At 31.1% G+C, this 12,019-nt stretch overlaps 1 protein-coding gene across 2 annotated transcripts; it reads right to left on the bottom strand.

Moving 5' to 3' along the window:
- Nucleotides 1–637: 637 nt before the first annotated feature.
- LOC107930063 (homeobox protein HD1-like) lies at nucleotides 638–5,809 on the bottom strand. 2 transcript variants are annotated; one of them, XM_041098114.1, is made up of 6 exons: nucleotides 5,713–5,809; nucleotides 4,905–5,243; nucleotides 4,648–4,768; nucleotides 1,610–1,800; nucleotides 1,350–1,481; nucleotides 638–1,143 (listed from the first exon to the last, which is right to left on the bottom strand). In XM_041098114.1, exons 2-6 carry the CDS (start codon nucleotides 5,220–5,222, stop codon nucleotides 1,003–1,005), a joined length of 903 nt encoding a protein of 300 aa, XP_040954048.1. In that variant the 5' UTR covers nucleotides 5,223–5,243; nucleotides 5,713–5,809; the 3' UTR covers nucleotides 638–1,002. The 2 variants fall into 2 exon arrangements, with proteins under 2 accessions (XP_040954048.1, NP_001314239.1); NM_001327310.1 differs by lacking the exon at nucleotides 5,713–5,809 and having other exon boundaries at nucleotides 1,003–1,143; nucleotides 4,905–5,222.
- Between the last annotated feature and the right edge of the window lie 6,210 nt (nucleotides 5,810–12,019).

Here is a 12,019-nt window from a genome sequence, read left to right as displayed (position 1 = left end):
AAGCTAAGTAACGCCTCGTGCTTGACTCCGGAAACGGTCTCGAGTAAGGGGTGTTACAACCATGATGTGATCTATATGGAACTTTAAAACCTATTATATTGCCTTGTAATATTGTAGTATATGGAAAGAAGTATTTGACTTGAAGTATATATAATTGTTATAATTTATATTTGCAATTGTTGTATATTCAATATTTGTGTTATTAAATTATTTATCATATTATTGATGTGAGAGAATGTAAAATTTTAAATTCTATTTAGTGAAAGTGTTAAATTAGAAATTAATCATTTTCTTACAATCTATCACGATTACACACAAAGTTCAAACAAAGAGAAATCCCCAAGCCCATTAACACAACGCCAAGTTCAAACAACCATATCAAGCTTTCCTTTATGGATCCGTACTTGACTAGTACCGTTCTCTTCATACACTTCAACATTCTGGATTATTTCTCAGCTTTCTCAAGAACTAACAGAAAAAGTACTTGACACTCGTACAAGTGTTGCTTTGTCAATATATTTGTAAATAATAGATGACCAAGTAGGGATGAAATCTAAAATTTTCGTACGACGAGATATGGTTGATACCCTACAATCATCTTCCCATTATGGCAAAAAGGAGAAGTGTGCGAACCAAATGATGAAAGGATAGATATATATATGGATGGGAGACTACACAAGATTCAATCATGAATCGTAGCAACGGCTCACATCACATCACAACTAGTAAATTTTCCATAAGCGAATATTAGAAATTAGAGACATACATCACAATAATGAGGTCTGATAGTATGTTTACTTTGTTAGAAACTCGAATCCACTCTACACACTAAACAACATGTAAGCCATATAAAACTCAATCTATGTACTTAGGTTTCTTGAAACCACCTCACTTCCCACTTTACCTTCACAAAATGTTAGCCCACAGCTATTTACCGCAAGAAGTTGACATCAACATGCTCAAACTTTCTTCTTCTCCATTTCTCATTGAATTTATTCACCTCTACCGTTTTCGCTTCGACTTTAAAGAGGTGACAGATTGAGAGTTGCTATGCCAGTTACGCTTCCTCTGGTTGATGAACCAGTTGTTGATTTGCTTTAGCTGCAATCCTGTTTCCTCCACAAGTTTGGCCTTATCATCTTCCTGTAATTGTCAGCATAAAACCATATGGACCTTAATAGAAATTAAATCAAATTATCATTAGTGATCATTTGAAGTGGTTTGTCTTATACCAGGCAGCGATATAATGGCAAAAGTGAACATCAAATAAGATTAATGATTCGTGTTGTGTCGATCAAAATGAAACGACCATCTCAATAGGGCATTGGAAGTTGAAGTTAATTGCTTACAGTTGGGTATGGCCACTTTGAGTGTTGTTGCCACCAGTTCTTTAGCACCGTAGTTGTGTCACCTGGTAATTTCCCAGCCCTTCTTTTCCGTAAAATTTCCTCCCTCACATCTTCGATTCTAGATTTAAAACCCTGTATATACAGACATTACAAATTGTGTTACTGTTTTATTGCTTGATTATCATCAAATTATAAATGATTAATCAGCAACAAACACTACACCCGTTTCACTTTGCCTGCATGAAACAACAAGAAATCACCTGTTTCAATTCAATCTTGAGCTCCTGGCGAACCCTCTCCATTAAAGATCTTTCGGATTCAGTAGGAATCAAGGGACCAAAACCCATTAAATCGTGCCCATCGGTGCCGGATTGATCCAAAGAGAAGTCCATCTGCATATCATCCTCATCATCTGACATTGTTGCACCTGTTCCTTCACCCAATGTGACTCCTGAACAACAAAACAAAGAAATTAGTTAAGTTAAAAAAAAAGAAGGAAAAAAAAACTCAGTTCCAACACAATGTCAAATAGACAAGGTTACGTTATGTTTTGCAACCAATGTCTTGCAGTTGAAATCATTGTTGGGCTGTAATATCAATGTCATTTTTATTGGGCCCCTATCAGATTACTACAGACTAGGTATGTTCCAATGACATATTTTTAACCATTACCATAAAAGGTTTTTCTTTTTTCTTTTTTAAATTTTTCATGAAAAATCATTTGATTCACTATTAAAAGAAATAAAAAAAACTTCCTAAGCAATGATAAAATATATCCATGATTAATATGTAAAAATTTTAAATGAATCAAAACATATACTTAAAACTTTTCTTTTTTGTAAAATTCCATTGAAAATAAAGAAAATAATAAACCTTCATTTATTCAAGGAAAAAAGTACCTAACTTTCTTAATGAAAGTAAAACATAAATGAAGGCGATTCATTAAAATTTAATTAAAAAAAAACAAATTTGCAAATCAAAATTCTTGGATGAATTAGGTGCATAGAAAGTTTAAAGTAATTTTACAAACTTTTGTGTTGATATAAATGGATATGTTTCTGTATCTAAAATTATTCAATAGCCCGTCACTAAAAGGTGATTTAATTATGAAATAAATTATGCTAAATCAAATGTATAAGTTTTGTGCAAAGAAATAACATATGTGATGCTAAATCAAATCAGCTAAATATACGGCATGAATATACATTTTGCTTAAATACCTAAAAAAATCAAGCTAATCCAACTAGCAAATAGCCATTATACCCATAAATCAAAAGGTTTTTCTTTCCTTAGATACCACCAAATCACATTTCTCCAATTATATTGCATTCCCAAAAATTTTATATATTAGTTTTATCACAAATTTAACCTCTATATAACAAAATTCTCTTAAAATGAACAGAAAAAAAAAGCATGTGTCTATTCAAATTACACAAATAATTACTATATAATAAAGTCAAAAGATTCCAACCACACTTTGTTTAAATTACAACTTATTAACTTTGAACCCAAGCATGTACATTATTTGAGAGGACAATTGTCCCACTTATATTAAATGAGGCAACAAAAAGATTAGTCCTTTCCTACAGGTAATAGCTAGGATGTACCTTTTATCACAAGACCATTCATAAAATTACATTTTTATCAACTTTATATATTTTTTAATTTAATTAAACGTGACATGAACCCCTAACACCATGATTCAGCCTTTGCTCTTTTTATCCACATTCCACACATGTTATATATATATATATAAAAGATTTAGTGAAATTATCTTATTATTTTCACATATATAAAAGGATTCAAAGTTCTGTGATTGATTTAATGATACCGACAGTTTTTAAAATATATGTATGGTAGTTAGAGCTAACGAGTCATATTAATGCAGATTTAAACTACTCATGGAAGGTTTCAAGAAAAAGGAAAACCAGCAAACAAACCCAAACCATCTAAAGGTGCGCGCAAACAAAAATATTTTTATTTTGGCTTATATATACATCAAAGTTGAAATTATTAAATGTAGTGTCCCAAAGTATGTACTTGTGATTGGTAGCGGCTAATAACTAGACTCCCTTCATTACAATTTTGTACACGAGTCGGGAAAACGAACTGGTGAATGCTTCTGCTTTTAGACGCCATTTGTCAGAAAGGTCTTATGAATCAGCTTTCCCCAAACCCTAAAACAACGTAATTTACCACCAAACTAATAATTTCCTTTTTATCTCAAACCAAATGACTAAATTCCTTTTTCTACATTCTCTGTTACTATTTTTTTATATACGGATGGATAGTTTTACCATATATACATATATTTGTGCATTTATTTTTCTTTCTTCAGCAGTTATGTTTTATTGTACCCAAAAAAATTATGCTTTATTAAAGAAAACTTGTGAGGTATTAAATATTAAATTTTCTATTTTTCTTTTCTTGTAAATTTTAGCAGCTTCACGTCTCTAAACAAGGTAGAGTACTTAGGTTATATTAGATTAGCTTCAGGAGAGAGGCAGCAAATTTAAGTAAAGAAAAAGCATATAGTATAAGAAATATTATCATAATGAATCATGTTTTATACTTGAATTATTCTGATTGGCTCCATGGAAACCAATAGCGCATATTTTATATTTAGAAAACTCAAAGGGCATGGAGGAAATTATGAAGGGACTAATAGCAACCTAAGAATCCAAATATTCCTGTATATGCAACCTTGGAATCAATTGTTGGGTATGGTGAGGGTGCCATCTTCCACCAAACTAACTACCCCTTCCGCAGCCACCCTAACTGTAACCTACATATATATATATTATGTGTCGGTCCTACACCACCCACTTCTGGTTAGGGACTCTCATGCTTGCAAGAAACCTAAATATCTATATTTAAGGTTTCAATTACAGTTGTGACTTGCAAATATGTTTTTTTATTGTATCATTCTGATCACAGATCTAACAATGACCTTTCAGTCTTGGTGAATTGCTACGATTCCTTTTCTTTCGTGTTGCAGATACCTAACATTAAACCTTATCTTTCCCGGTACCAACCGCATCAAAACAAGAAGAGAGAGGAAGCATTATTATTAATTATTATCTTCAAACAAACAAATAAAGGAAAAAGGTTTGATTCTATCCAAAACCAGCTAATGAGGGTGATGTGCTAGTATTGTTTATATGATTCTATGAACTAATATGCCATTGGAATTGAAAGAAAGATCATCAATTTAATCAATTACAATTACATATAGCATATAATGTTTAATCAATTATCAATTAAGCAGGTCATGATAATTTTGGGAGAGGGGACAAACCAGTAAGAGCTTGCAAGTTATTTTCGATTTCACGGCAAGCCATGACAGCTTCAATGGCATGGACTCTGACATGTTGTTGAAGCTGTTCTTTGAAAGTACACAGAACTATCAAATATTGTGCCTGCACCAAACAAAAGATAAAACCCCGTCATAAACAACAAAAGCACTTTCCCATTTCGAAAAACAAAAACAAAAGACAAAACAAACATGATCTGGAATCAGACAAACGAAACTAAGAAAGAAGAAGAGGAATCGACCAAGAAGTTGTCGAGCTCCTGTCTTTCATGGGGTGATAGGGAATGACCATGTTGATGATGCTGTGAAGCATAAGATCTAAGAAGGTTATGAGATTGTGCTAACTGTGCGTCAATCAAAGGCAACTGGTCGATTGGCGTTGCCACACGGAGACAAGAAACATGAGCTGCTAATAGCTGCTCATATAGCGGATGAACAGCTATCTCAGCCTTCAGCTGTCGGTTCTGCTCACCGGAAACCGACACTTCTCCGCTGCTTAACCCTCCAATTCCACCACTCCCACCACCACTACTCATCATACCTAACCCTGGTTCTTGCATTTCTCGGAACCACAACCCCCCCTATATATAAATAACGTATTAGAGGAAAACTGAAAAAGGGAGTAAAGAAAGGAAAAAAAGGTGGTATTGATATATGTATATAGAAATGATCATCAATCAAGTAGTTAAGGACCACAAAGAAAGACCCTTGTGGTTGAAAGTTGAGAGTGAAGTAAGGTGATCAGAGCCTATATTGTGGAGTGTGTGTGTGTGTTCTTATTGGAAGAAAGAGAAATAATGTTTATATGAGGTTAATGGTGTGAGTATATCGGGATCTGAGACAAGATTTTCTGCACCCTCCACTGCTATATATGTTGCAGGGTGTTTTTTTACTTTTACATACACAGAGAAAGCCAAAGAAGCAAAAGCATGAAAATAATCAAAGCAGCATGTACTAATATATATGTGGGGGGAGTTTTCAAAGTTTTTGGAAGAAGATTTTTTATCAGAGAAAAAGATGAAGGGAGGGAGAAGGCCATGGAATCATTACTATGAAAGGCTGTTTGGAAGAAGAGAGGTCAGATAAAGCAAAGCCAACATATTAATAAAGCTGTTTCTTTACCCTGACAATTTCTGTGCTTTTTCTTCTTCCTTTTTCCCTATATATATTATAAATAAAATTTAGAAAAAAAAACATGCTGATTTGGGATTTTCTTTCTTTTTCCCCCTTATTTTAGAAATATCTAATTGTAAATAAGCAAGTGGCAAGTTTGGTTTGGTTTGATTGGAGTTTGGTGCATTTGTAATTGAGCTTGAAAATCTCTTTGTTAATTCAAGTTTTCTAATTACCGAAAAATTATTCCATATATCATCATAGAAATGTTTAATTTTTATATTTCAGTTAACAAATTAGTTACGTCTCTTTATTTTAATTTTTCATATTTTTATTTTTATATATTTTGAAATCAGTAAAGTTAATCTAATTGGATAACAAAGTAAAATATTACATTTAAATCATTGGCCTAGAATGATTAGTAAAAATCAACCATTTATATGTACCAAATTAGCAAACCTCAACATTTCAACTTTGTATGTTTACCGACAATTAGATTAACTTATCAATTTTAATAAAATAAAAAAGTTATCCATGACACATTTTCTGTAGAACATAAAAAAAATTTATCACGATTATAAAAATCAAGATGGGGCATCTATAAATCTATAAAAAGAACAATATTTGATACACTTTTGGTGCACAAGTCTCCTACACCATTAATGAATACTAACATTATACGTTATCATTAAATAAAACAAAGAATAACAGAGTGCTTATAAATAAATACTAATAATTTTATTTAGAAATAATTAAATAACAATTAATTATAAATAAATGTTAAAACCTTAAAACCTAATCCCGATATCCTAGACCTAAACTCAAGATCCTAAACCTTAAAATCCAAGATCCTAAATTCGAGAGTTACTAATAGTTATTTATAATAGTAACGATTAATATTTAATTATGTTTAAATAAAATTATTAGTATTTATATACAAGTCCTCTATATTTTTTGTTTAATTTAATGATAACGTGTCGTGTTATTATTCATTGATGATGCATGAGACTTATGCATTAACAGTGCATCAAATATTGTTTCTAAAAAAGAAATTCTTAATATATTTTCTTTTGTTTTTTTTAATATTAATTACCATTTTTTGGAATTACAAAATTTACCCTGAAAAATATATCCTAAATATTATCAAAATTGAACATCTTTTTTTTTTAATTACAAATGCTACTAGTGCGACTCAAATTCAGGTCATATCTAGGACGGTGAAGACCAGAATTTTTTTTTTTTGTAAACCTAGAACATTTATAATAACAAAGTTATATTTATTACCTTAGATATAGGTTTAGGTTAACAAGTCTATATATATCCCCAGGCGCAACAGTAATTTGATGTTTTGAGATTTAATTTAACATCCCAGTAGAAGAATGTTCTGAAATATTTACTTCATTTCTTTAACAGCAAACTTTAAGTACTACTTTAATCGCCACCTAAATTTTAAATTATACACAAAATCTTTAAACTCTTATTTAAAATTAGAAAAATAGTAAGATTAAATATGTTTTACTGGAAATAACTTGTAAAAAAATATAAAATACTATCTATTTTGAAAAAAAATTAAGTTTTTTGTTTAAAAATAATCGATTTACGTTCGCCAAACAGAGCTCATGATAAAGTCACTTTCCTATAATCACTAAGTTTTAATTAACTTAATCTTTTTTGTTATTTAAGAAAGTCGGCTGAGGATTGAGCTGTCAGTTGTCAGTATTTCTACCTTTTGCTGGTGCATGCTTTTCAGTTTTTTTTTATAAGTATTTTATCTTTTATTCTATGATTTTTTTTTAAAAATTGGATGTATCTTCATTCCATTTTAAAAACCTGCTTTTTTATATATATTCTAAAAAATATATTTAATATTTTTTAGTGTCAGGTATGTCTATTTTTTTTAAAGATAGGGACAAATGGGATAATAGCTTCAATTAACTCATAAAGAACACGAGTGAAAATACTTGTCTACAAAATAATCTAACCTACTGAAACAAAGAAAAATACATTTAGGATGTTATTTAAGAGTTAGATATAAAAAAAAATGTGTTATTATACCATCTTCCTTTCCTATTCGCCTGTTTGAAAAATGAAATTAATAAAATAGTGAACATCATTTGCACTCGGACATTATAAAAAAAAAAAAGTAGATTGAATTTGGATGTTTGTTCGGAAGCAATGCAATAATAATATGGTGGAGTGTTGCGGTTGCGATTGCCAATGGTGATGGAGTTGATTTGAAGCAATTTAAAAACTAGGAAATGCAAAATATTGTAGGTTTGCTTGTGTTTTTGGTGGAAATGTTTTGCTTAGCAAGCAATTGATGAAGTAAATTTAATTCCTTAATCATATATGGATTCGCAAGTCTAAAATCATTGATCAACCATGCAAAAATATTGTCGATTATTATTATCTTAGTGATATAAAAAAAGAACAGTTGTTGACAATTATTAACAACCAAACATCATTTTAGGGAGTTTTAATTAGAGAAATGGAGCTGTTATAACACATTTAGTTTTTGAGTTATAGTTATTTTTTAGGCTGAAAATGAACAACATATTTCGATTATTTGTGTCTAGAATTTCTCGCCATATGGTCTTTCAAAAGTCATGAATGAGTAAATAGACAAATGATATGACAGTCATACTTAATACTTATCTAGCCTAATCATAAATACAAAAATATAACATATATACACTTTTTGTGATTTCTTGAAATTCTGGAGGAATTCAAGTGTGTATTTCTGCACATGAAGGCACCAACTCCACTGGTTAACATTCAGATTTGTAATTTTGAGAGTGTGAGTTAAAGAAATAATTTCTGGTTTTTATGTTAAATTATATTATATATCTAATCTGATTTTGCTCTTGCTGATGAGTACTTAAATTCTAAGTTGGTACAAAATTTCTTAAATGTTTTAAAATCAAGGTGACGAGAAGGCCAATTCAATGAAGATTAATGAGTTCATTGGATCCTTGCAAACATTTCAGATGAATCTTGATGAATAAGAAAAGCAAACAACAAAAGAGAAAAGAACATTACATCTTCAGCCATGATTGCAACTGAAGGTGACGCTACCGTAGGTAAACTTCTACAACAGTTGGTCATTTTTAAAATAAACTTAAATAAAGTCATCCATACATATAAATATTGATCTTCGACCATGAATAGAAGTCAAGATGTTATGAAAAAATTTCAATGTCACGAATGCAAAGGCTATGGACATACCAAGACTTAATGTGAAGTTTTCTAGAGTTACCTCAAGTGGATATAAAAATGGAGATGTTGATGGCTAACAGTGACAATGATGCAGAATCAATAGAAGACTTCATGAGACATACAAGACCATGTTAGACAAATTGAGTGTAAAGTTAATGAAAAATTAATTAGTGAAAATTCTACTATTAAACAGGAAAATCACAATCTTTTGAAGGATTTTGAAAAGAAAGACTCCTTGCTAATTTTTCTCTAAAGGAATTTGCAACAACCTAGTCTACCTTGAAAATGATAGGATCGAAAAGTGAGAAACCAGACTAGATTCTTTTTGTTGGTAGACATGATTTAGGACATTAATGTCTTGACTATGTTGATACTAGTAAGTAAAGTATTGCTCCGACTGTGCTTGTTAAACAAAAAGAAAGCTTAGAAAAGCCAATGATTCCAATAAAGATGGGCTAATGAGAAGATTCAAAGACCCAAAGTTGGATTTGTGTGCCATCATTGTGGAGTTTTAGATAGACCCGGCCATGGGTTGAGTAGCTCACCTGGCCCAGTACGCTCGATCCAACATCTGTTGAGATTCGACAATGATTTTTATATCTCAAGCTGACCCGGCCTAGTCCAAATTCATTTTAAATAATAACAAAATTTAAAATTAATTGTAATTATAAATATATATAATATTAACATGAAAAATATTTCAATATTTTATTAATTTTTGAACAGTAAAACAAACTATTTGAATGGGGCAGGCCTATCTAAAAACTGGTTTAGGCTTGTAAGTTTTTTTGGGATCGGGTCATGACCAACCTGACTGGTAGGCTGTTGAAACCTACAAAAACAAAACCTACTTGAAAAAGAGTAATTAGTGGAAGCAACAAGTAGGGTCGTATCTATAGAGATTGGAAGTAACTTTATTTCTTCAAGCAAAAACAATAAAACTAATTGGAAGGGGGTTTTATGAAATCAAAAGATAAAATTAAACTAAAACCAAATTTAAATTAAAAATTTAGATTGAAGAAAGCAATAATTAAAAGTTTTAGGAAAATCAATAGGAAAAAACTCTAGCCAAAGGTAAATCTTCGTTTGATTTATGAATTTGATCATCAATGTAAAGATAACTTCAATGACTTTAATTAATTAGTTCTAGTTGTTGACTTAGCATCGGGCAACCAATCTCTCTTTACATGTTCGGTAACCCAAAGACAGCTCATTTGAAATTACATCTCTAATCGATAAATAACCTTCTAACTCAGCACCTAAGATTTAACTTAGCGGTAGCATTAAGAACGAGAGAGACCTAATTCTAACAAACAAACTCACCTCAATGGAGTTAATTTAAGTTAGATCACACATCCACACCACATAAATGTAAACTACGACATAAACAAGTTATGCAATTCATCACTAGTACTGGAACGTATTAAACAATTACAATTTTAACTATTCTAATTGACTCGACAACCATTCTAAGCAATTCAACACTGGCCACATATTCAATAAACCTGAGCTGTTGTAACTAAAACAAAAGATGCATGAATACCAAAGAACAAAGAATAATTAAAGCACAATAAGTCTTACAATTTTATTAAATCAAAATTCGATAAAACTTTTTACTAGCAAAGGGGAGTTTAGCAAGCCATAAAATCAAAAGAACACAAAGTAAACAAAAGTAGCTATTTAGTCTTTAAACGACCAATAGTCCAAACTCCTTCTCAAAATAGAGTATTTATAATATCTTTCAACCTAAATTAGGTTACAGAAGTCATAATGCCTATAAAAGACCAAAACATCCTTAGAACATGACCAAAACACAAAACTGCAAGTCACAATAAAGTGAATTGGCATTTGGGCACCAAAATTAGCAAGTCAAAACTGCGGATGTAGGTGTTTTTTTTTTCTCATGCTAAGGCACCGATTGAGGCTAAGGTACTGTTGCTCGCACGCGAAGGACCGAAATGCTATGCCAAGGTTCCAAACTTTTTGTTTTCGACTACATTTTCCCTTAATTCTTCGTTTAATCTTCGGTGGTCTCAAAACCCAAGCCTCAAGCTTTTATGCACCTATTTCAAGTTCAAAAACACCTAAATCAAATTCAATTATTTAAAAATACATAAAATAAAGGAAAACCTTAAAAAGATAGATAAATGCAAATAAGACTCGTAATAAGAAATCTAAATTAAAATGCAATATTTTACCTAAGGATCATGCAACGTGCTAAATGTTCGAGTATAAAATATGTAAAACATGTGCACTTATCATCGACCCATGGACAACTTTAGTTCCAGGGCATATCAAGCCTAGATGCAACAAACTCTTGATTAATCTATAGAAAAACATTTAGTTGGTTCTCTAATTGCAAGTCAGTTTAGAATTATCAGAAGATACTTCGAGGTATAAGTGTGGAGGAAGAATGAGAGGTTATCCTATGAAATGAAAAAGAATTAAAAGAAAATGTTCTTTTTTCCATTATTGAGGTATTGTTGGTCATATCATAACGCATTGTCAGAAGATATTGAATAACTTGAGATAAGGAACTCTTAAAATGCTAGTTGCAACTCAACTAAGATACAACCAAAAATATTTATGGGTGAGAAAATATCATCAATTGGTTAATACTCAAGTGAAACATGAAGTTGCAATTGACATAGCAACTACTAGAAATCATAATGAAGATATTTCAAACATCATGAATACTTGTTCAAGGTTTAGTGGAAAATATCCTTGTTGCTTCACGAGTTACAACTCTTACTTACAAAATTGTAGAATAATTAGAATTCATTGCCACCCCATGTTCAAACATCTTATTGAGAGGGAGTGTTGATGCTACTACTAAAGGAGAGTTCTTTAGCATGCTTACCGTTGTTATTTTTTCTAATTTCCGTGATGCTTCCGACTTACTATAACTATGTATTGCTATTAATTAAAATTCAACTTATGAAGATGTTCTTACAATTGCATCTACCCTAAGGTCCTTCGGATTTTTGTCCAAAAAATTAGGATAAGCTGAGCTTGAGGGATATTTGGA

This window comes from Gossypium hirsutum, chromosome D08 (assembly GCF_007990345.1).
Source record: "Gossypium hirsutum isolate 1008001.06 chromosome D08, Gossypium_hirsutum_v2.1, whole genome shotgun sequence".
Taxonomy (NCBI): Eukaryota; Viridiplantae; Streptophyta; class Magnoliopsida; order Malvales; family Malvaceae; genus Gossypium; species Gossypium hirsutum.
The sequence above is the reverse complement of the archived record's forward strand: the minus strand, read 5'-3'. Positions and strand labels throughout refer to the sequence as shown.

What these genes read in the sequence shown, in the direction of transcription:
- LOC107930063 (XM_041098114.1), bottom strand. Translation starts at nt 5,222, where the DNA reads ATGCAAGAACCAGGGTTAGGTATGATGAGTAGTGGTGGTGGGAGTGGT. An exon ending in AGGAGCTCGACAACTTCTTG is followed by an intron (nt 4,769 to 4,904) that starts GTCGATTCCTCT and finishes TGTTTGGTGCAG; the next exon opens with GCACAATATTTGATAGTTCT. An exon ending in TCAAGATTGAATTGAAACAG is followed by an intron (nt 1,482 to 1,609) that starts GTGATTTCTTGT and finishes CTGTATATACAG; the next exon opens with GGTTTTAAATCTAGAATCGA.